This window comes from Psammomys obesus, unplaced genomic scaffold (genome assembly GCF_907164565.1).
Source record: "Psammomys obesus unplaced genomic scaffold, mPsaObe1.curated_primary_1811, whole genome shotgun sequence".
Taxonomy (NCBI): domain Eukaryota; kingdom Metazoa; phylum Chordata; class Mammalia; order Rodentia; family Muridae; genus Psammomys; species Psammomys obesus.
In genome coordinates, this window is record NW_026592118.1 from 13580945 (window position 1) to 13602801 (window position 21857).

General features: G+C 39.2%; 1 protein-coding gene across 5 annotated transcripts in view; it reads left to right on the forward strand.

Annotated features, from left to right (window-relative positions):
• Window positions 1-21857, forward strand: part of Hycc1 (hyccin PI4KA lipid kinase complex subunit 1) — a 74377-nt gene that overhangs the window by 26793 nt on the left and 25727 nt on the right. For 3 of the 5 annotated variants that reach the window (XM_055612621.1, XM_055612627.1, XM_055612622.1), the window contains exons 2-8: window positions 1951-2029; window positions 10159-10260; window positions 15302-15481; window positions 16502-16582; window positions 17178-17293; window positions 17612-17707; window positions 20986-21102. In XM_055612621.1, the coding sequence (XP_055468596.1) occupies window positions 1979-2029; window positions 10159-10260; window positions 15302-15481; window positions 16502-16582; window positions 17178-17293; window positions 17612-17707; window positions 20986-21102 (743 nt within the window). In that variant the 5' untranslated portion in view covers window positions 1951-1978. Of the gene's footprint in view, window positions 1-1950; window positions 2030-10158; window positions 10261-10297; window positions 11910-15301; window positions 15482-16501; window positions 16583-17177; window positions 17294-17611; window positions 17708-20985; window positions 21103-21857 lie in introns of those variants that run through there. The other 2 variants (XM_055612626.1, XM_055612623.1) reach the window with 2 other exon arrangements.

The following is a 21857-nucleotide window of genomic DNA, read 5'->3' on the forward strand; positions in this document are numbered from 1 at the left end:
CTTAATTTTAAATTCACTTGTTTTGAATTTTTATGAAAAAAAATTTACCACCCATTATTTATAATGGATGCATTATGGCCTATTTGCAATAATGCATTTATCATTTATTAAGCAGTAGAATAGAAAAAGAAAGTGCATATTTGCTTTGTTTCACAAATATATACTTAAAGGATGTATAATGTCAGTAGGTAGAGGGTAGAGGTGGAAAGAAAACAAGAATGTAAAGTAGCTGAGCATGTGGCTTAACACGTGCCTGTAATTCCAGCCCTGCTCAAACAGGAAGAGTGTGCATTTGAGGGCAGCTGGGTTATGTAATGAGACCCTGTCTAAAAAACAAGTAGCCAACCAACCAACCAACCAACCGAGACAAAACAAAAACAAAACAGCCCAGCGACAACACACACACACAAATGTATCCTGAAGCAACAGATAAAGTTTAACTTGTCTTTTTGGTAGACAGAGTTGGGACAGAAGCTCTACTATCAACCTTATTAGAATCAAGATAATCAGTTACAATTTACAGGAATCAATATAGATGTAACCCATCTGCTTTAAAGGAGAGTCTTCCCAATACTGGGAGCTGAAGATACAATTTTTTTTTTCTTTTATTGAATTCTAAAGGCAATAACCTGATCCAGCAATGCTTTGGGTAATATTTGAACATTATTTCAAAACTCCGTTTATCGAGACAATTCTGTGAAATCAACAACACAGTAAAAAAAAAAAATTCTGATAGCCTTGACTTGATCCAAGGATAGTGGTCTTCTTTTTTTTTTTTTATTAAAAAACTAAGATATCTATCACTAAAGTTACCATGAATTAATATATTTGTTGGCAAGAACCTGTGTTTTTCACTTAGATTTGTCTGTAGACTTTGATAGATAGTGGAGCAAAGGTTCTGTGAGTTTGTGGTATTCTTTATTACTGAGTAAAAGTAATGAGTGTTTTTATTTGCATTGTGAAATTTAATCCTCAGAACAATCCCTTTGAATGGGGTGTGTGGTTATCATTTCTTCAGAAGTGAGGCAAATGCCTTGCCAAAGTCATGCAACAAGTAAGCAGTGGAACCGGAACTCAGCTTCTGACAGTCCAGCTTCACTTCCTGCTACGTTTACGTTACTGATTAGAACCTACTCTAAGTCAGATGTGTGCCAGACTCGGGCCACTCAGAGTTTGAATAGACTCACTGTTTTCCCTCAGGAAACATGTCTAAGTCTACTGTACAGATAGATGGATGAAGGGAGAAGATTGTACCTTAACGAAGGTTTTGTATGCGATAGAAATTTTTGCATTTTCTTTCACTGTATGCATCGTATTTATGCTTAGGTAAAGTCAGCCTTCTGAGTAATCATTCTTGTATAGCCTTATCTTGAATATTATCACTTGTCTGTAAAAAATTTTTTTTCTAGATACTAAACTATCCAAAGAAGTGCCGCCCCCAAAGGGGGGATGTTCCTCCTCCAAAGCCCCTCCCATTCTCTGGAGTTCCTTTTCACATTTTCTTTATATAAGAGGGAAGATTGGAAGGAGGGAGGGGAGAGAAAGAGAGACAGAGTACAAATGGCTTGCTTAGTTAGTAAAATATATGCAAAGCAATTTAATGTTTTCTGTAAAGTCACTTGTGGGTAGATCTGTTTTCATAATTTATTTTCTAGTCTTTTTCACAATTTTAAGATGCTTTTTTGAAATTATGTAATTAAAAGTAAAGAGTTTTTTAATGTTTTACGACTGCATTCCTGAAAGCTGAATGAAAATTGTAGAGGCAGTTGTATTATTTTATGATATTTATATTTTTGTTAGAATCTTGCATCAAGGTTTGCTTGTGGACATTGGTTTTTAAATGAATGCACTAATGTTTGCAACTAATTTCCCAATTAAGGAGTAACTAACTATAGGAACACCTCTATAAATTAATTCAACTATTTCACACTTTTCTGTGTCCATTTTCAGGTTGAAGGTGTGGAACAAATGTGGAAAGATGTTCACCTCAGAGATAGGGGCTGTGGAGGAGTGGCTGTCAGAGTTTAAGGTAATGGCGACTCTTCTAATACAGTGATGTTTTCAAAACAGTTTGTCTGGATTTAAGTTCGAGTGGGCTTTTTATATTTTATGTGACTAACATGCTAAATCACTGTGGAAAAAGAATGTTGGCCTGTATCGTAGTAGGGAGCTATTTATGCACAGTAATCTTTTGTGGGAGATTAATTCCTTTTCCCCAAGTGGCTCAAAGAACTTATTCATCTGTTTATTCTCTTCCTTCCATGTGACATTGCCGTAGTCATGAATGTTGATGTCACCCTCCAGTGATCATCAGTTGAGCCATTGTCAGAAATGGGGTGGGAAATAGTGGAACTGGGCAAGATTGACAGAAAGCAGAGGGCAGCAAGCTATTTACTTAGTCTTCACCAAAGGATCTCTGTCTAGATGGCTGGCCTAGGAGCTGTGCCAGGAGAGTGTAATCCTTGACTTGTTGGTGAAGAAAATAAAGCTGGTGAAGAAAATAAAGCTTAGGTTTTGTGGCCTCGTGGAGTCTTCTCTGTGGTAGCTAACACTGTATTCCTTAAATCAGCTAGTTACTTTGAGTCCTGTCCTTGACACTTCATGATCCTAAACCACAGATGTGAAGAGATTGGGCAGTAAATGTCATGTTGGTGTTTGTCTGTGCTAATGAGCCCCAGACACTGGGACAGATTTCTAATCTTATAACTCCAAGCTTCTTGGCTTGCTCCAGGGAAGGAGATAGTCCAATAGTTCAACAGTGGTATCATCAAACAAAGGAAGAGATAAAGTTTGGATAGCATCTGGAGGGAAGGCATTTTAGGTGAAATTTAAATGAAGCCGTATTTTGATAGGCTCAGAACAAAGCAGGGCTGTGTGTAATGAGCTTTATATCTAGTCTGGACTTGAAAGTGGACTCAGGCTCCTGCTGTCTTGAAAACTAATGTTAGTGTAGATTTGTAATATTTTCAATCTCTTGGTCTGATGCTCCAGGCAAGAGAGGCATTTGTCTTTCTTCCTGACACATTTCAAGTGACAATGTTTGGATGATCTGTGAATTTAGACAGGGCTTCTCAGTGAGTAAGAATACAACAGTCACTCAGAGAAGGAGCTGCAGTTCTGCCCCTGTTCACCTGCTGGCTTTATCTGCTCTGTCATCTAATTCTTGTGAATGCTGGACAGGCTTTCTTACTTACAAATTGAGTATCCTTCTTTGAATTTCCTAATTCATCATGAAGCAGTGTGGAATGCTATAAAAGTACACAATATAGCACTTTTTAAAAATTTTAATATCTGAATTAAATTTTATATGTGCTTCCCTCTTGTGCTTTGTAAATGATCAAAGTTTTTAAGCTTTTCTTCTGCTTCAAAGGTATTTATAATATATTTTGCTCTACATTGTCATGATCTGGAGTGAGGGCCGTTGATGAAACTTTTCTGATTTAACAGTTGAAAACCATTTCTTGTAGGTCATTCTCATGTCAAATGTTGAAAGGCCAACATAGCCAGTTACTGATTCCTTAAGATGGAGTGTACAAAGAAGACATGTTAAATATTGGCCTTGGGGGAAGGTCAATGATTACGATAAATGATTAAATATCATGATGTCTGTGCTGGTTAGACTTTATGTCAGTTTGACAGGAACTGTAGTCATCTGAGAGAAGGAAACCTCAATTGAAAATATCTCCAATAAATTGGGCTGTGGAGCCAGGCATGGTGGCTCACACCTTTAATCCCAGCACTCAGGAGGCAGACATAGGCAAATTGAGGCAAACCTGGTCTTCAGAGTGAGTGCAAGACACCCACCCATGGCTACGCAGAGAAACCCTGTCTTGAAAAACAAAAACCAGAAACCAAATAAAACCAAAAAAGATTGGGCTTGGGGCCAGCCTATAGAGCATTTTAATTAGTGATTGATAGGGAAGGCCCAGCCCATTGTGGGTGGTACAGTCCCTGGACTGGTGGGCCTAGGATCTATAAGAAAGCAGGCTGAGCAAGCCATGTAGAGCAAGCCAGGAAGCACCACTCTTCCATGGCCTCTGCATCAGCTCCTGCCTCTGGTTCATAAACAGCCATATGAAAGTATAAGCCAAATAAACCCTTTATGTCTTAGTTTGGGTTTTATTGATATGAAGAGACACCACAACCAAGCAACTCTTATAAAGGAAAACATTTAATTTGGGGTTGGCTTACAGTTTCAGAGGTTTAGTCCATTACCAATGTAGTGGGAAGCATGGCAGTGTCCAGGAAGACATGGAGAAGTTCTGAGAGTTCTCTGTCTTGATCCACAGTCAGCAAGGAGGAGAGTGGATATGTTTCACTCTAGGCATAGCTTGAATTCTGACAATCTCAAAGCCCCACCTCTGCAGTGACACACTTTCTCTAACAAGCCCAGACTTCTTCCAATAAGGCCACACTTCCTAATAGTGCCACGAACTATGGCCACACATTCAAACACATGAGTCTAGGGGGCCATTTCTATTCAAGCCACCACACCTTCCCAACTTACTAAGGTCATGGTGTGTTTTCACAGCTATAGAAACACTAAGACAATGCCTATCTGCTAATTCTTTCCCATTCTTGCCTAGAGTCCAGATACCTAGGAGACACAGTAGAGAGGAGAGAGCGGGCAGGGCAGCAGTGTTGGCAGTAGTGTGCCCCAGTGTCTGAGGGAACAGAGTAGTTATCTGGTTAGTAAGAAGTGATGTAAAGCCAGCTGGAAAGGCTGCGTTGGTAGGCTAGTGCCGTCGAGTAAATAAATGCATATATTAAGGATGTAGGAATTCGATTTCCCTCTGGGAAAGGCATCGCAAGCCTGGAATTGGGATTTTTGATAGGAAATCATGGAGTGGAGTTAGAGCAGAGTTGGAAGACTGAGTGTGAAGCATGGTTTCTAGAGATGTGTCAGATACATACATGCATATGTACATTTCCTGATGCTGCTCCCAGAGGACCTGTAGGTACTGGCACCCTCTCACACAGCAGGGTGGCAAGCACCTAGGTCTTCTTTTCTAAATACTGTCTTTCACTAAAAGAAATTAAGAGTATGAAAACACAAAAGTGTCATCTAAGTAATGCTTTGTCAGTAAGGCACATTGCTATGGCATAGCAACATTTTGTGAAATGTAAAAAATTTAATGCAAAGATAAGGAAACTTTTCCATTGGGAGAAAGGAGTGAAGGAATCATAGGCCACATGAAACAAAAAGTCATTTTAGTTTCTCCTTGCTCAAATTAAATTTACCAAAATTCCAATGAATTTGTTTTTGTGATGTTTAATTTGCCTTCAAATTTATATTATTACCAATTCAAGGAAAGGAATTTCCTATCTCTTGCTTAATTTGGTGGGCATTCCCCATCTGTTAATGTGTGTTGACAAGAAAGCAAGATTATCAGCAGTGAGCCATGTAACACAAGGTAGAAGAATGCTTAGGAACACACATGCTAAGAGCTCTTGGAATGAGACTACCGTTTCAGTCTATGGTGTAAGACTGCATGTTTTAGTTAAGAACCTAAGAAAGAAAATATGTTTAGATTTTTAATTTTCAGTGTGTGTTACATGCACACACATGTATACAATGCACTCAAAAAAAAAAAAATCTGATGCCTTAGAAATGGTTGTGAGCCAGCAATGGATTCTGGGGATAGAACTCTGGTTCTTAAGAAGAAAAGCAAGTGTTCTTAACCGCTGATCTATCTCCCTAGCCCCCTCCCCCTGGTTTTTGTTTATTTTTAAAAATCCTGCTTGTTTGCTTGTTTTGATTTTTTTTTTTTAAGTAGCACAACTATGGCAGCGTTATTGTAATTGACTGAGTGGGCTGAGAGTTAGCAACCTGTTGATTGGATCCCAGTTCTAGTAGGTAGTTTTACTGAGTGGATCATTACAGCTCAATCAACAGCATCAGAAAGTTTGAAGTAATCTGTAGAGGTGACCTTAGCTCCATGTGTCCTGGTCACAGTGTGAGCTCCTACTTTCACAGTCTGACTCAATAGCCTCTGAAACTCAGAGACAATGCAGTTTGCTTCCTGTAAAGTTTTATCTAAACATTTACACGCAATATAAACAGGTGTAAAAGTTTTTCTAGTGGCTGGAGAGATAGTTAGGGCTTGGGTGAGGGTAGGGGTAAAAGTACTTGCTACCAAGTCTAATGACCTGAGTTTGATCCCTGGAACCCACAGAGAGGACCGAGTTGTTTTCTGACCTACACATACACACGCTAAAATAAGTAAATAAATATATATAAATGGGAAAGTTTTAAAAATTAAAAAAAATCCTTTTAGAAAGGCATTTAGTCTCTGAAGTAGCTAATTATTGATAGTATTTTTAATAGATTAACAAGGTGATTAAACCCGTTTCATGAGTAGTTAATATTTTCAATGACTTATTTGTAAAAACAAGTTCAGATTGCTTTGTGTTTTTCTTAATGTTGTGCGTATATTGTCTAACAGATTCCAGACCTTAATTTTTTCAATTTTCTGGTATTCACTGAATCTCAATATGTGGCTCAAAATTTTATTTTAATGTGTGAAGTTGTTGAATGGGGTTTTTCTGTTTATTGATTCTTCACCCATCTGCCCATCTTCATTAATTCTCTTCCACCCAATCCATATTACCTCCTTACATTTTAAACGCCATCTGCCAAATGGAACTTTAGTATGAAGCATCTGTTTTCTTAAATTGCCAAGAATAATTTCAACATGATTTTTTATTTTTGTCTCCATTTCTTCCTTTTGTAACATGAGAAACCTTAGCTGGTGATTGAGAAAGCCAACAGTACTTGAGTTCATCTGGTTCTTTAAGATCAATTTTTCAAAGCACCATTTGTTTTGTTTTACTTTTTATATTTTCATTTTATGCATATGGATGTTTCATCTGTCTGCATGTCCGTGTACCATGTGCAAAGGCCAAAAGAGGAAGTGGGACTGGGGTTACACATAGCTGTGAACCCCGGTATAGGTGCTGAGGCTAGGAATTGATCCCCGGTCCTCTGGAAGACCAGCCAGTGCATTTAATGCTGAGCCGTCTCTCCTGTCTCCTACCCAAAGCATAAAGCACTATAAGCACAATAGTTATACCCTTCTTTTCTATAGAAAGGTGACTTTCCGGACATCTATACATTTTGAGCTGAGGATGATAACTATCTGATGTTAGAGGCATTTTTTTCTCATTTCGCAGCAGCAGCCCCAGGACACTTTACAGACTTTGAGGTTTCAGAAAAAAGATGTTCTTTTGTCTCTGGCTATTTCTTTTTCTCTTTTAAAAATATTTTATTTAATATTCATATATACGTATGTGTTTTGATCAAACCATTCTACCCTTTTCCTTTTAATTCCTTTCCTAACCTTCCCCCTCACTTTTCTCTCCCAATTTTTTAAAAAACATAAAAAAGAATCCACTGGCTCAATGTATTGCCGTCTATGTGTGCATGGATGTGTGACCGTCTACTGGAGCACAGGTGACCCCTCAGGCCTGCATTCCTGAAGAAAATCCACCTTCTCACACCCCAGCAGTCATTAGTTGCCAAGAGCACCTCAGACAGAGGTGGACTTCATGGACCCTCCCCTGTCTCGGCTGGGACTTAGGCTGCTTGATCTTGTGCCAATCTTGTGCAGCCCCGATGCTGTGAGTTCATGTGTGCAACTGAGCTGTCGTGTCTGACAAATACTGTTTCATTCCAGACATCTACTCCCTCTGGCTCTTCTAGTCATTATTATAGCTTATAGCATTCACAAGTAAGACTATTGATGACATCTCACCCTGGTAGGATGCATAGAGCCTTCCATCACTGTGAAAGCTAGTTGGTAAAGAAGAAGCTTCTAGGGTGGTACCAGCTTAATTTTTCCATGTCAGGTGTGTGGTATCTTTAGCAGTAGGGTTTTACCCCAAGTTCTGGAGGGTCACCAAGAACAATGGCAAAAACCAACGAACAAGCAAAAAACAACCCTAGAATTTGGAGGGAGGGTGTTTATGAGACTCTACTGAATAACAACTCAGAAAGAGGTAGCCCATACCCTGTACTGGGCTTTTTCTTTGATAGGTCTCTAGGGGTATCATTGTCTCCCGATATACGGTAACTCGTTTTATATATGTATGTATATTTCAGGAAACCTCTGTGGTAGTCGGTTTCCGTAAGACGTTTCAAGGCATTTAGTGTTAGAATTAAATGGAGGTGGGGGTGGGAGGGCAGGGTAGAAGAGGGGGGTATGGGAAAGGGGAATGCTAGAAGTCTTTAGCTAATTTCACAGAAAATGTGTGTGTCCATATAGACTATCTAGTATGCTTTATACATATCTTTAGGCTTGTTTTATTTAGGAGATTAGAAAGCTGAGACTTATTTGATTATCACTCCCTTTAACATAAATTTTTCCAGTGTTAGGTTTCCCTTGATTATATGATAGAAATGGAATGTTGCCTGGAGGTCTTTTGTTACTATTGAAATATTGAAGACTGCCCTAATCTCTGCCTTATGTAGCAGTGCAGTGAAACTGCTTTTGTTGTGGTGGCAGTTGCTGCTATTGTTCTGGAGAATGGTGGAAGGTTCCCAAGTGATTCACATTAACTTGCCATGCTGTAAACAAAACTCTTATTAAATTAGAAAAACCTATTTACTTACATGTCTTCAGGCAAAATATGACCTGTTTTCAAAGAATCTTCCCAAGTACAGACAATGCTAGTTTCATCTCTTAGTCTGTCACTCTGAATATGAGGCTCTGTGCTGAGTAATGGGGATGGCGAGGGGGAGAAGACAGCTCTTTCCCTCAAGGAAAAAGTAAAGTAAAAACGAATCAAATAACCCTGCTGCAGAAAAAATGACACAGCTTAATTTTCTCTGCATACTTATACATGCATAAAGACATGTATTCTAGCCGCAGCTGACATTAAATCATGAAATACTTGGTTATTGGATATGTGAGACACAGTGCGTGTCTTAGAATAACTGTTAGGAATATCTTGAGGTGTTATGTCTGCTGATGGAGGGAGGGTAGGAGAGAGTGAAGGGAGGAATTTGAATGGGATCAATGACTTGGAAGACAAATACTACTAGTGAGATATGCTCTGAAAGATAAGTTTTTATTATTACAATACTGCTTTTTCACCTACAATTTTATGAGTTACTGCTGAGAGAGTCTCTCTTTTCATCCTTGTGTCTGGTCTGTAAGGTCCCTGTCTGGAAAGGTATGCTAGCCGACTGTGATTGGTTGTCTGTATTTTAAGTGGAATTAGGAAAGTTAATTTGTACAGTTATGAATTCTCCAGTTCTGGGGACTGTAGGTCTTCTGCCCAAACACAGTGTAGACTTATCACTGGAACTCAGGAATATTTGGATCAGGGGACCTGTGGTGTGCAGGTTAGACCTTATCAGGTCTTCATGTAACAAGAAGCAAGATCAGTAAGCCTAAGGAGATCACTCCTGACACTTCAAAGACAAAGGTCTAGCTTTACATGTGGGTCAGATTGTTTACATGTGGTTTAGATTGTTTACAATCTAAAACTGTAATTAAAGACGAAGGTTCTTCATTTTCATGTTGTGTGTGTGCTGCATGCACGTGTGTATGGGTGTTGGGATGTGTGTGGATTCTCTTGCACATGTGCGAGTGCATGTGAAAGTCCACAGTTGATGCTGAGTATGTTCTTTGCACTTAACTTCCTGGGCAGGGTTTCTCAGTTGAGCAGTGCCCACCATGTGGCCAGTCTAGCAAGCTAGCTTTCCCTGGTGATGCCCTGTCTCTATCGGTAGAGCCCAGGGATTGCAGGCAGCACGTGCCTGCTTGCTTTATGTGCTGAGCCATTGCCCTAGTCCCAACCGTGAAGCTCTGATGGTGATTTACCCCGTGAGTAAGAAGACAATAAAACATGTTTTTAAAAAATGTGTTGTTGTTGAGTTATAACTCACATCACATAAAATTCACTGTCTTAAGTAAGAATGCAGGATTGGTTTGATTTTATTTACTTTTGTTCTTGTTCTTTTGATATATTTATAAGGTTGCATCAAATGCCAGCATGGATTTTTAGAAATTCCATGTCACCTAAACACTCTTTCTCAGTCGCCTTCTCTCTCCTCTAGTGTGAGTTAAATGACCAATACATATTTTCTTCTTTTGAATTTTTCTGCTTTAGAATTTCGTAAAAATAAAAAAAAACTGTTTTTAATTTGTTTAGACACTCCCAGAAACATCTTTGCCAAATTATGCCACAAATTTGAAAGACAAGAGTTCTTTAGTTTCATCTCTCTATAAAGTTATCCAGGAACCACAAAGTGAGGTAAGTACTTTACAGTGTGCATTAATAGTATTCACTTGATTGTTTTTATTTGATTATGAAATATAGCATACCTATGTAAGGTAAGAAAATATGTATGTTTGCAGAGCACTGTAAAACAGTAAAATGAATTTTAGTACACCCTTCTCCAGAACAAAAACTAGAATCCTTCTATATCCTCAAATCCATCTTTCTTGGCATTCTCCTTCTCTGTGTGTGTCTCTGACTCTCCATAGCCTTGAAAGGTCTAGGTCACTACAATTAATTTTTTTATTCAGCAAATATTTATGAACCTGCTATGAGTCATTATTGTGGTTAACATTCGGGGCTCAAAAACCGGTGGTGTGAGATATTAATCCTGAGAGAGAAAAGTGGAAGAGACTAAGCAGCCATGCCTAACTGACCCTTGATGCTATGGTTTGCATGTTTGTTCCTTTTAAAAATCATCTGGAAACTTCCTTCCCATTATAAAAAATATTAAGAAATGAGCCTGGGATACGATTCAATGGGAGAGTTTTTGCCTAGTATATACTAGGTCCTGGGCTCAGTTCCCAGGGTAAAGAGTGGGAGGAAAGACTGAGACAGTTGTAGGATTGGTGCTGTTCTCAAGGTGAGTTGGCCTCCTTAGCTTTCCTGCCCTTTTGTCTTCTGTTGGAGGTGATGCAGAAAGGAGACTCTTGGTCTTAGACTGCCCAGTCTGCAGAGCAGTGAAGGAATGCGTTCTCATAAATTACCAGGTCTCATAGCAACAGCAACAATGAAAAACAGACCATGGACAAATACAGATTTTCTGTGACAAATACAACAGATACTAGCAGCAGGGAAGTATAGGGAGACCAAGGAAATGCAAGGCATTTATTGAATGGTATAGTTTGGCCTTGCCAGTGCCTTTCCTCTGGGACTAGAGAGAGACAAAGCACTGAGGTAGATGGAAAGGAGATGAGTTGCATAATTTCTTTTGTTTTTGAGCTTAGGAAAGGATATGATAGGTTTTAAATCAACCTCAGTCTCTCTCTCTCTCTCTCTCTTTCTCTCTCTCTCTCTCTCTCTCTGTATATGTGTCTTTCTCTGCATCTCTCAGTCTTTCTGTGCCTCTGCCTTCCTCTGTATCTCTGTATATATCTCTGTCTCTCTGTGCCTCTGTCTGTGTCTCTCTGACTGTCTCTCTGTCTTTCTCTCTCTCTTCACTTTGTAGCCCTGGCTGTCCTGGAGCTCACTATGTAGAGTAGGCTGGCCCCAAATTCGTGGAGATCCATCTGCTTCCAGAGCATTGGTATTGCTGGCCACCACTAATATCTTTATTCAGTTCTAGGTAACATACTGCAGAGTCCCATCCTGCATGGATCCAAGGGCCTTTGCGACAAGACTGTACAAAGCAGGAGATTTTGTTATTTGAGTAATTAATTTATGTTGGAGTATAGACCAGCCCAGATCCTAGCTGTTATGCTGTGGAATGCAGTGTAAATGAGATGCTAGCAGGTTTAGGATTTTCCTGACAAGCCATCAGACTTCATCTGGAATAGCTTAATCAAACAGTTATGTTTACCTTGTCTTCTCTTCACCAACCTTCTTTCCTCTTGTTTCCTGGGGTTTCATGTTGCCGAGGCTTCCTTGACAAACAGTCCTCAACTTCCAATGAGCTTGGGCTACAGGTGTGTACCACCATATTTGCATAGCCCATTTTCTTGAAGGGTTTTGCTTTAAACAAATTTTCTTTTCTTTTTTTGAGATTATGATTACATCATTTCTCTTTCTTCTTTGTCCCTACAAACCTTCCCATATATACTTCCTTGCTCTTTTTTAAACTTGTAGCCTCTTTTTTATTGATTGTTACTTACATAACTGTATACATATGTGCATATATATTTTTCTCTAAATACATAAGTACAACCTGCCCAGTCTTTATAATGTCACTTGTATGTGTGTTTTGGGGACTGAATGTTTGGTGTTGAATAAACAATTTGTGTGTTCTTTCTTGGGAAGAACTATCAGAAAACCTCAACCAATCAAAGTGCAGAGTTGTGGCTCACAGTCCTAGTGGCTACACCTATAAAACACTCTGAACCTAGGGCTCAGGGAACACTGCAGAAGAGGAGCCAGAGGATCAAGAATTTGCTGCGAGGTTGTGTCTCGTAGTGATATCAAAGCTACACCCATAAGGCTCACCATCATGACTGCCAAACATGAGCAGAACAAGGACAGTGATAGACAGGCTAAAGTGGACAGGAGAAAGGCCAGGAAGCCACAACCCTACACAATAAGCTACAGGTAGCCAAGGATTTACGTTTTAGAAATTTCTGGATGCAATCTGGGAGTGGTGACCTAGGCTACTGTCTCAGCACCTGTGAGGCTGAGGTAGGGGTATTGTGAATTCAAGACCTGGGCTGCATAGCCTCACCCTAACTTTAAAAAAGAAAAAGGTGAAACATTTTTAAACATTCTCTGTTTGATTTAGAATTACTTCACCAAATAAAGCAAATGTAGGTTTTGCACATTTTTAAAAAATTAAATCTTATCATTTACTCGTTAATATTTTAAACTGCTTAAAATACGTTTCTGTCTGTCGTGTTTTGAGCAGGCTGCTGTGGGAAGCGTTCATAGGACCAATTTGTTTGGCTGTTTCAGTTTAGAGCATTCCTATTTAACTTTAAGGAATAAAGCTCTAACAGGTCAAAAACCAAGAACTTTTCCTTTTCACAGTTGTGACTCCCTCAAGGTAATTAACAGGCTCACCTGCTCCACCTTGCACATGTTCGCAGTGTACGTGAGGTACCATCCAACCAGACTGCAGGGTGCTCGGTGTGGCTGGTTACCGTCCCCCTGGCTGCTGTGACAATGGCATGCTCCTGACAGTTGAAATCTTTCCATCTCTGTGTTGCTAGGCACTGGGAACAGTGTGAGGATGCTCCGTGGCCTGTGCTCCTAGGAAGCACTGCTGTAGGATGCTCTAAGCTAGTTTTGCTTTGATTCTTATTAATGTGGGTGAGACACTGTATTCTGTGTGCTTAAATTATAACTTAGTCTTTCAAGTATTTTTAGAAGTGTTTCTGCAACATAACAGTGTAATTGACTTTAGTGTTGTTACTTTTTGTTTGCTTTTTAGAGTAGTTTGTCTTAATTTGGAAATATTCCCAAAGAGTTGATGCTGTCTTTTAACAATTTTGAAACAGACATTGATTTTGTTGATATTGATTTTGTTGGGACAGACATTGATTTTGTTGGTATTTGAAGTCTGACAAGTTTATCATTTGGATTTACTAATGGAATTTTTCCATTATTCAGTTAATAAATATTTAGTGAATGCACATGGTATATTAGAAGCTGCTAAGGAATATGGGCAAGAAAAAGTAGACCAAACTCATGGTCCTGTAACACAGAATTCATGTTCCAGTAGATGAGATAGGAAGTAAGCAGATACCTGAATGTACAGTGGTAGCGGTAAAGCTGAGGAGGAAAGTGTGTGTTGGAACTAAGGAAGTGACAGAGGGACACACACAAATTCATTTAACATATACATTTGTGGTATTGGCTTTTCTTAACAGTTCTTTAATAACCTAATGTGTTTGACAATGTTTCTGTGGGGAAATATATTCCAAAATATAACTGAGTCATTAGCAACCCAGCATGTTTAGTTGCATACCTAAAATGTACTAAATTATCTGTGCCTGTATCTCTCACAATTCATATTATCATTCTGTGACATTTCTAAGAGTCAGAAGATGTCTCCTTTCTGGCTCTTGTGAGTGTGTCCTGCCCATCATGGTACACTTCTTTGCAGGAAAAATATGCCAGCTCATTCCACTTACAGTGCAGTGGAAACTGACCATGTTTCTGTAGGAATAGTACTTTGCAAGCTGTGAAACAGCAAACCGATGTTGGTATTTATCTTTATTGGCTTCAAATGCATAATTTTATTTAATCACTTTGCAACATGATTTTTTCTTCTCTTTAAATCTGTCTTCATTTAATTCTGCTTTCATTAAGCAAAAATCCTTTTAATTTGAGATTTGAAACTGGTTCTAAAGAATTTGAGTGTGTTTTGATTAAAATTGATTATGTGTTCTTACAGAGTGTCTTGAATGAATTTCCTAGCAAGGTTCATAATTGCAAATGCTTGTTAAACTTACCAAGCTTCCTGAATTGATTCATTTAAAGCTTCTTGGGGGTTTGGAAATTCGAGTGTTGGGGCACACTGCAGAGTCCCTTGAGGCTTTTGTTTTGTTTGAGACAGTCTTACCTTTTGCCTTCTAACCACTATTGTGATATGGAAAATAAACCTGATGGAAGAGTAGCTCTCGGAATGTAGATGGTTTTCCTTTCTTCCTTCCTTCTTTCCTTCCTTTTTTTGTTTTGATTTGTTTTGGTTTGGGTTTTTTGTTTGTTGGTTTTCCAAGACAGGGTTTCTCTGTGTAGCCCTGGCTATCCTGGAACTCCCTCTGAAGGCCAGGCTGGCCTCAAACTCAGAGACCTTCCTGTCTCTGCCTTGATTACTTGGATTAAAAGTGTGCACCACCACCTTATAAACAGACTGCTTGTTTGGTTTTGTGCCTGTCTGTGTGTCCTGTCCCACCCCTGGATGGGAGCCACATTTCCAGCCCTGTTTCTAGGAGAGGCTAGTTGGACTTTAGCCAAAAACGTTTGACCTATTACTTAGTTTACTTATTTAGTGTACCTGGAATTTAGACTCTTCATTGGTTTCTCTTTGCTGCAATTATTGGTCACAGAAATCTGCTTGTTATCTTGATTTAGTCTGCTGTCTGTTAATGAAATTAACTTTAAGTAACACTTGAGAGATGTGAGAGCCTAGCCGAGAAGCAGAGCAACATGAGTTGAGTAACAGTACTCGCTGAAAGCTGTAGAGTCTTTCTGATGTGGTATACTGTCCTGCCACTAGAATTTAGAGCTTTCTGAAAAACTGGGCAGTGACTGGTTTTGCTTCAGGAAAATTAAAGCATTTGTGTATCTCAGACTTAAGCATTCTGAGAAACCTTGCATGATTCATAGTGATGTCGTAGTTCACATGTGCCATGTCATCTTCCTCCAGTTGCTCGAGCCCGTGTGTCACCAGCTCTTTGAGTTCTACCGCAGCGGGGAGGAGCAGCTGCTGCGGTTCACTTTGCAGTTCCTCCCGGAGCTCATGTGGTGCTACCTCGCCGTGTCGGCCAGCAGAAGCGTGCACAGCAGTGGCTGCGTCGAGGCCCTTCTTCTAGGGGTCTACAACCTGGTTTGTATTTGCAGATTAACAAAGCGCTGCTTTGGAAATTTGCTTTTCAGTTTAGCAAAAGCACCATTCTACGGGTATTGGGGCACCCATATAGTTCTCTAAACAAATTTTTATGGGTTGAATGAAAGTCAGAGCATTTAAGTTTTCTTATAGAGATAATAATAATACTACCACCAGTGGCGTTTTATTTTATCTTTTTTAAGATGGTGTCTCACAGCATAGCCCTGTCTGGCCTGGAGCTTGCTGTGTAGAACAGGCTGGCCTCAAACTCACAGAGACCTGCCTGTCTTTCAAATGCTGGGATTAAATGTGTGTGCTGCCATGTTTAGTTACTACTATTATATCTAAATTTTTGAACTTGATATCTTTAAGTTTATCTATAAGCTGTCTGGTTTTTACCTTCACAAAAAAGTCAGTAGAAGACCTCTGTAAAATTCCCTAGTCAGCCCTTGGAAGTCCCCACTGACTCCTGGGTATGTGCCTTCCATTTAACAGTTTGTGTGACTCAGCTTGAGCATCAGTTATGAGGTGACATTCCAGATACTTATGGTTTGTGTTCTTTAAGATGGAAAGGAAAGGTGTGGTCCTTCTGTAGATGCACCTCATGTTTAATTGCCTTAGAGTGTGTGACTCGCTGGTGAAGAACAATCACTATGCTGTCTGTGCCGCAGCCATCCTGAAAACAATGGAACTATAATGTAGGTGCTGTTTTCCATGCTCAACTGCAGTGCTCTGCTTGGCTTTTGTTCAGAAAATGCAGCAGTGCACGTTAACTTCTGATCCTTATGGGTTTTTGATAATGGATTACCAATGTTAAAGATTTTTAACTGACTTTAAAATTCCTTTTATTCTGGTCTTTAAAAGTTTGTCATATATGGAAAAAAGGGAAGGGAGAGATGTTGTAATTAATATTATAGTCTCAAAAAAATTAAACCTGGAAAAATTGTCCTAATAACTTTATTTTTTAAATGTTATATATAAAAGGTGATTATTTTAAGATATTTTCTTTTACTTTTATAGGAAATAGTTGACAAACAGGGACATAGTAAAGTATTGAGTTTTACAATTCCATCTTTATCCAAACCATCTGTATATCATGAAGTAAGTAGCTTTTTATCAAAGTAAATTTATTGGGTCCTAAGCTCTAATAGCCCCCTAAATTAGGGTGTAGTTACCTGTGCATAAAAGTGAATTAGTAGTACCTCAAAAGGTACTGATTTTTGCCACACAGATTATTTACTGTTCCAAAAATTAAGTAAATTCAAATCACTAAGCATTGAACTGAGATCTGATAATGAGAGCTTTATTGAAAGGGTTTTTTTTGTTGTTGTTGTTTTTTGTTTTTGTTTTGTTTTTTTTTTTTTTTACATCTTTGTATGATGGGTAAGACTCACCTTAATTAGTGGGTCTGTGGGCAGGGGAGTGGGGAGTAGAAGATATAAAAATACCTTCTTTTTTTCAGACATTTTTATTTTTGTGTATGTGCATGTCTATTATGTGCTTTATGGTAGAATTTTAGAAATTAAACTTTTCTTTCCATTTGTGGTTTAGTTTTTAAATTTTATTAAATCTTGGAGTGGAAATTTGATAGGCAATCTGGATATTCCTAAGCTATCTGGTGCCCCTAGTAAACACTTTCCATGTGTTGTGTATGTAAATGTCACTTTTAACAGAACGGCGTTCTTTCTTTCTTTAGCCTTCCAGCATTGGGTCTATGGCTCTGACTGAGAGTGCGCTGTCCCAGCATGGCTTATCCAGAGTTGTGTACAGTGGGCCCCATCCTCAAAGGGAGATGCTGACAGCACAGAACAGGTATACTGTGGAGGCCCAGTTCTTCTCCTCTGACACAGAGTTGTTTAAAAATTATTTCAGTCTAGTGTATAGGGTAGTGTATAGTGTTTAATGAGTTAAATGTAGCACATGTAGATACTGAGTCATGTTATAAAAGAATGAGACATATCCAGATTTGTCCTTGTACTTTGCTCCAGGCATTATCTGGAACATTGAATTTTTATGATGTGTGACTTGCAAAGACTTCTTTTTCCTTTGTGTTTTCCTTACTGTGTTTGTAATGTGTAATTCTCGTTCTGTTGCATAATATCTGATAACATGCCTTTGCTTTGTCTTCAGGTTTGAAGTATTGACATTCCTTTTGTTGTGTTATAATGCTGCCTTAACCTATATGCCCAGTGTTTCTCTTCAATCACTGTGTCAGATTTGTTCAAGGTAAATCAAAATTCCTATGTTTCCCATATTGGAGTATATGAATGTAGGATGCTAGTTTATTGCATACCCAAGTTATTTTTGTTTTGTGTGTTTGTTTATTTAAAACATTACATAAGTCAATATACAGTTCAACTCACCCAGCACATAGAAGGTGGCCTAAAAATAGTAGCTACCAAAAAACCATGATGTTGAATATCCATCTGAGTAATGTTTGGGGAGAATAGTAAATTAGAAGGGGTTATGTTACATTTAAAATCATGACATAGTCATAACCTTTTAATTTGTGGAATGTGATGGGTATTTCCTTTTATCTGTTTCCTTTTATCTGTGTTTAGTGTGTTCTAGTTTGGTGCCAAAAAATAAGAGAAACATGGCATCATTTTTCTTCCTTTAAAAAAATAGAGGTAAGGGGAGGAGGACCTCCTGCATCAGTGGACTTGGGGAGGGGCATGGGAGGAGAGGAAGGAGGGAGGGTGGGATTGGAAGGGGATGAGGGAGGGGGCTACAGCTGGGATACAAAGTGAATAAAATTTATTCAGTTAGTAAAAAATATAAAAATAAAGTGCTCTGGTGTTTTAAAAAATAGAGGTAAAGTTTGATTGGTAGCATTATAAAATAACTTTATTTTCCTTTCTGATATTCCTAGATTCTCTAGTTTTCTGTGGTTAACATTTTTTAAACAATAGACAAAACAGAGTCAAAACAGACAAAACTAAGGTTTTTACTTTTTATAAGTCAAGGAAGTAAGAGACATTATGGAGTTAAAGAAGTTAGGTGGAGATTCATATTTGAGTAATTTATTCAGGCAAAAGAAGGGCAAGATGGCTAACTTTTTTTTTTCTTTTTTATTATCATTTATTACAATCTATTCAGTTTGTATCCTGGCTGTGGCCCCCTCCCTCATTCCCTGGGGATCCTGCCCTCCCTCCCTCATCTCCCATGTCCCTCTCTTAGTCCACTAATAGGGGAGGAACTCCTCCCCTTCTCTGTGACCCTAGCCTAGCAGGTCTCATCAGGACTAGCTGCATTGTCTTCCTCTGTAGACTGGCAAAGCTCCAACCCCCACTGGTTAACTTTTTTATTGCTGTGGCCAAATCCTGACAAAAGCAACTTAAGTAAGAAAGAAGAGTTTATTCCAGCTCACACTTGGGGAGTCCAGTCGGTGCTGACAGTCGAGAAAGGCATGTGCTGAGGTTGGCTCTGGCTGTGGGCCGCCTGCCACGCTGCCTCTGCGGTTCGGAAGCAGACCCACCCCAGCCCATGGTACAGCGCTGCCCATATTCAGGGTGTCTCTCTCCTCCCACTGTTAAACCTCTCTGAAAGTACCTCAGAGACATGCCTCGGACCCTGTTTCCTAGGTGATTCTGAACCCTCAGGCTCCGTGTAAAAAGAATCTTTTACTGAAAGGTCCTGTGACCCTGTACTACCACCCCACCCCCACACTCCCAAGTTCCTTGTCTCCTCTTGCCACCCCTGAAGCTGGTTCACTGAAGAGCTTCGCTCACAGTTCTCCCTCACCAGCCTGTGGGCCCCTGTGTTTAGTTTCTTTCCTCCGTCCTCAGTCTCTTGTGAGCTTTGTTCAAATGAGAGAATGAACTGAGGACCCCTCTTTTCACAGTGGTCTCCATGGTTAGCGTATTGTGTGGTAAAGGTGAAAACTAAGGGCAGGAAGCCCCTCAGTGTCCCTTTTAAAATGAGTCTTCTTAGTTTGGTATCGCAGTTTTGTAATGTTTACACAGAATTAAAGGTTTTATTTCACATGCAGCTGTTGTTTCTGTTTCCCTGCTTACCTTTTGTTCTTGGTTCTAACAGTTTTGAGTTTCTTTCAATGTCAAATGAGCATATGTTTATGCTTTAAAGGCCTTTTAAGAAAATATTTTTGTGGCCTGGAGAGATAGCTCAGCAATTAAAGAGTGCTCATTGCTCTTGTACCCACATAGGATGGCTCACATCCACCTGTAACTCTAGTTCCAAAGGATCCAAAACCCTTTTCTCGCCTCCTGAGGCACCCACACATACATGTCCATACGCACACAGAGACGCGCATACACAAAAATTAAAAAAGAAGGAATTTTTATATCTTCTTCCATGGTAGGCATGTGGAAGATGGAGGGCGACGCTCGGGAGACAGTTCTCGCTCCCTCTTGTGGGATGCTGGGATTGAACTCAAGTTGTCAGGCTTACTGATGAGTCTCCACTAACTCAGCCCTCAACAGCTCCAGGCAGGGATTTTGAACAAGGGAAAAAGATTTTTTTTGGCTGGTAGTGAAGGCTTCAGGAGAGGCCAATTGCAGTGTATTGATTAATGCTGCATCAAGTGGAGGCTGAATCAGTCACAACACAAAATGAAAAAGCAGCCATTTAATGGCAAATGAACTAAAATTAGAAACTTCTTGTTTGTCTTCCAAGTTTATGTTGGTGATAAACATTTTAGGAGATACAGGTAAGCACAAGGAAGGAAAATAGGTGTGTAATTCTATAGAGCAACAATAACTATGACTTTATATGAGAAATACTATACAGCTATTTATTACAAGCTGGGCTGTGCTCCAGCTTGTGTGTTGATTTTGCAGTTCCATGCAACCTCCATCATTTAGATAGACACTCCTCCACACACACTGGGGCTGAAACTCAGGGTTTCATACGTGCTAGGCAAGCACTCCTCCACCAAGCTACATGTCCAGCCCGAAAGAGATTTGTGTTTGGTTGGTTTGGGTTTTTCTCAAGACAGAATCTCACTGTGTAGCTCTGGCTGTCCTGGAACTCACCATGTAGAGCAGGCTGACTTTGAACTCACAGAGATCTACCTGCCTCTGCCTCCCAGGTGCTAGGATCAAAGGTGTACATTCTTACATCTGTCAGGAGCATTAACATTTTTTATCTGTCTAAAATTTATTATGGATATTTCATGAAACTTGAGTCTGAGTTATAGTGATTTTTCTGACATTGCAGTTTATACAAAGAATATAATCAGGAACTAAAGATTATACTAAAGATCTGTTGATGATAAATTCCATGTAATGTCCCCAAAATTATTGATAATTGACTTGATCAAAATTAGTAAATCAACCAGTGAGTGTGTGATTCACCAACTGCACACACGCTTGCCTTTGGCTTTACAATCTTTTCCCAGTATAACATACTCAGGAAGTGTTACAGGCAAATGTTCTGTTTGGGATATTGTTTTATAGGTACTAGGTTTGTTATTTTTATCATTGCTCATAAATATTAGAAAAGTGTCTGCACTGAACAAACATGTTTATTTTGATTATTTCCAGAGTCTGTGTCTGTGGATACCCCCGACAACATGTAAGGAAATACAAAGGCCTAAGCAGCAGGATACCGATTTCATCTGGCTTCATGGTGCAGATGCTCACAGGAGTCTACTTTGCCCTGTAAGTGTGTCTCCCATACAGGGCGCACTGTTGCTTCTTTGGAACGTTAGAGCTTGTCAGTCTCTGTAACAATATAATCTCAATCTATAAACAATCATCATATTTTTATGGAAGAACAGGAATCAAGTTCTTAATAGTTTGGTCATTTAAAAATGAATAAGTTGTGCAGAATTTCAAACTAACTAAAATACTTCATCATTTTTTAATTCACAGTCAGAATGAAAATGGATAAAATGTGAATATGCAGTTCTTCTGCATATGGCATTTTTTGCTATGATTTTCAAATTGGATTTTTTTTAATTCCAATGAATTTTTTGTTTCTCGAAATTTTAACTCTTAAAAAGCATTTTAGAGCATCTTCGAGCAGAAATTTGTTAATTTATTAATTACCAATATTGGTGTTTAGTCTTATGTAGTAACTTAGGTAACAGTATATATTTGAATTCTGTCTTGTAATTCTCATGTGACACAGATGATGAGGCACTTTGTATTATATTCACTTGATACTTTAATATACCCTGGTAGAGCAGAAGCTTCTTGACGGAGGGAAGAAGGGTTTAGGGGCCAAATCTGGGCTGAACCTTGTAAAGTTTTACTGAGGCACAGTTGTGTTCACGTGTTTGCACACCAGCTGTGGCTGCCTTCCTGTTTCAGTGGAAGCAAGCACTGAGTAGTTCTGATAGAGAGGCATGTCCCATAGTTTAAGAAAACGCTGGGTTTAGGGGGGTTGGGGTGGTTGTTGTTAGAGACAGCAT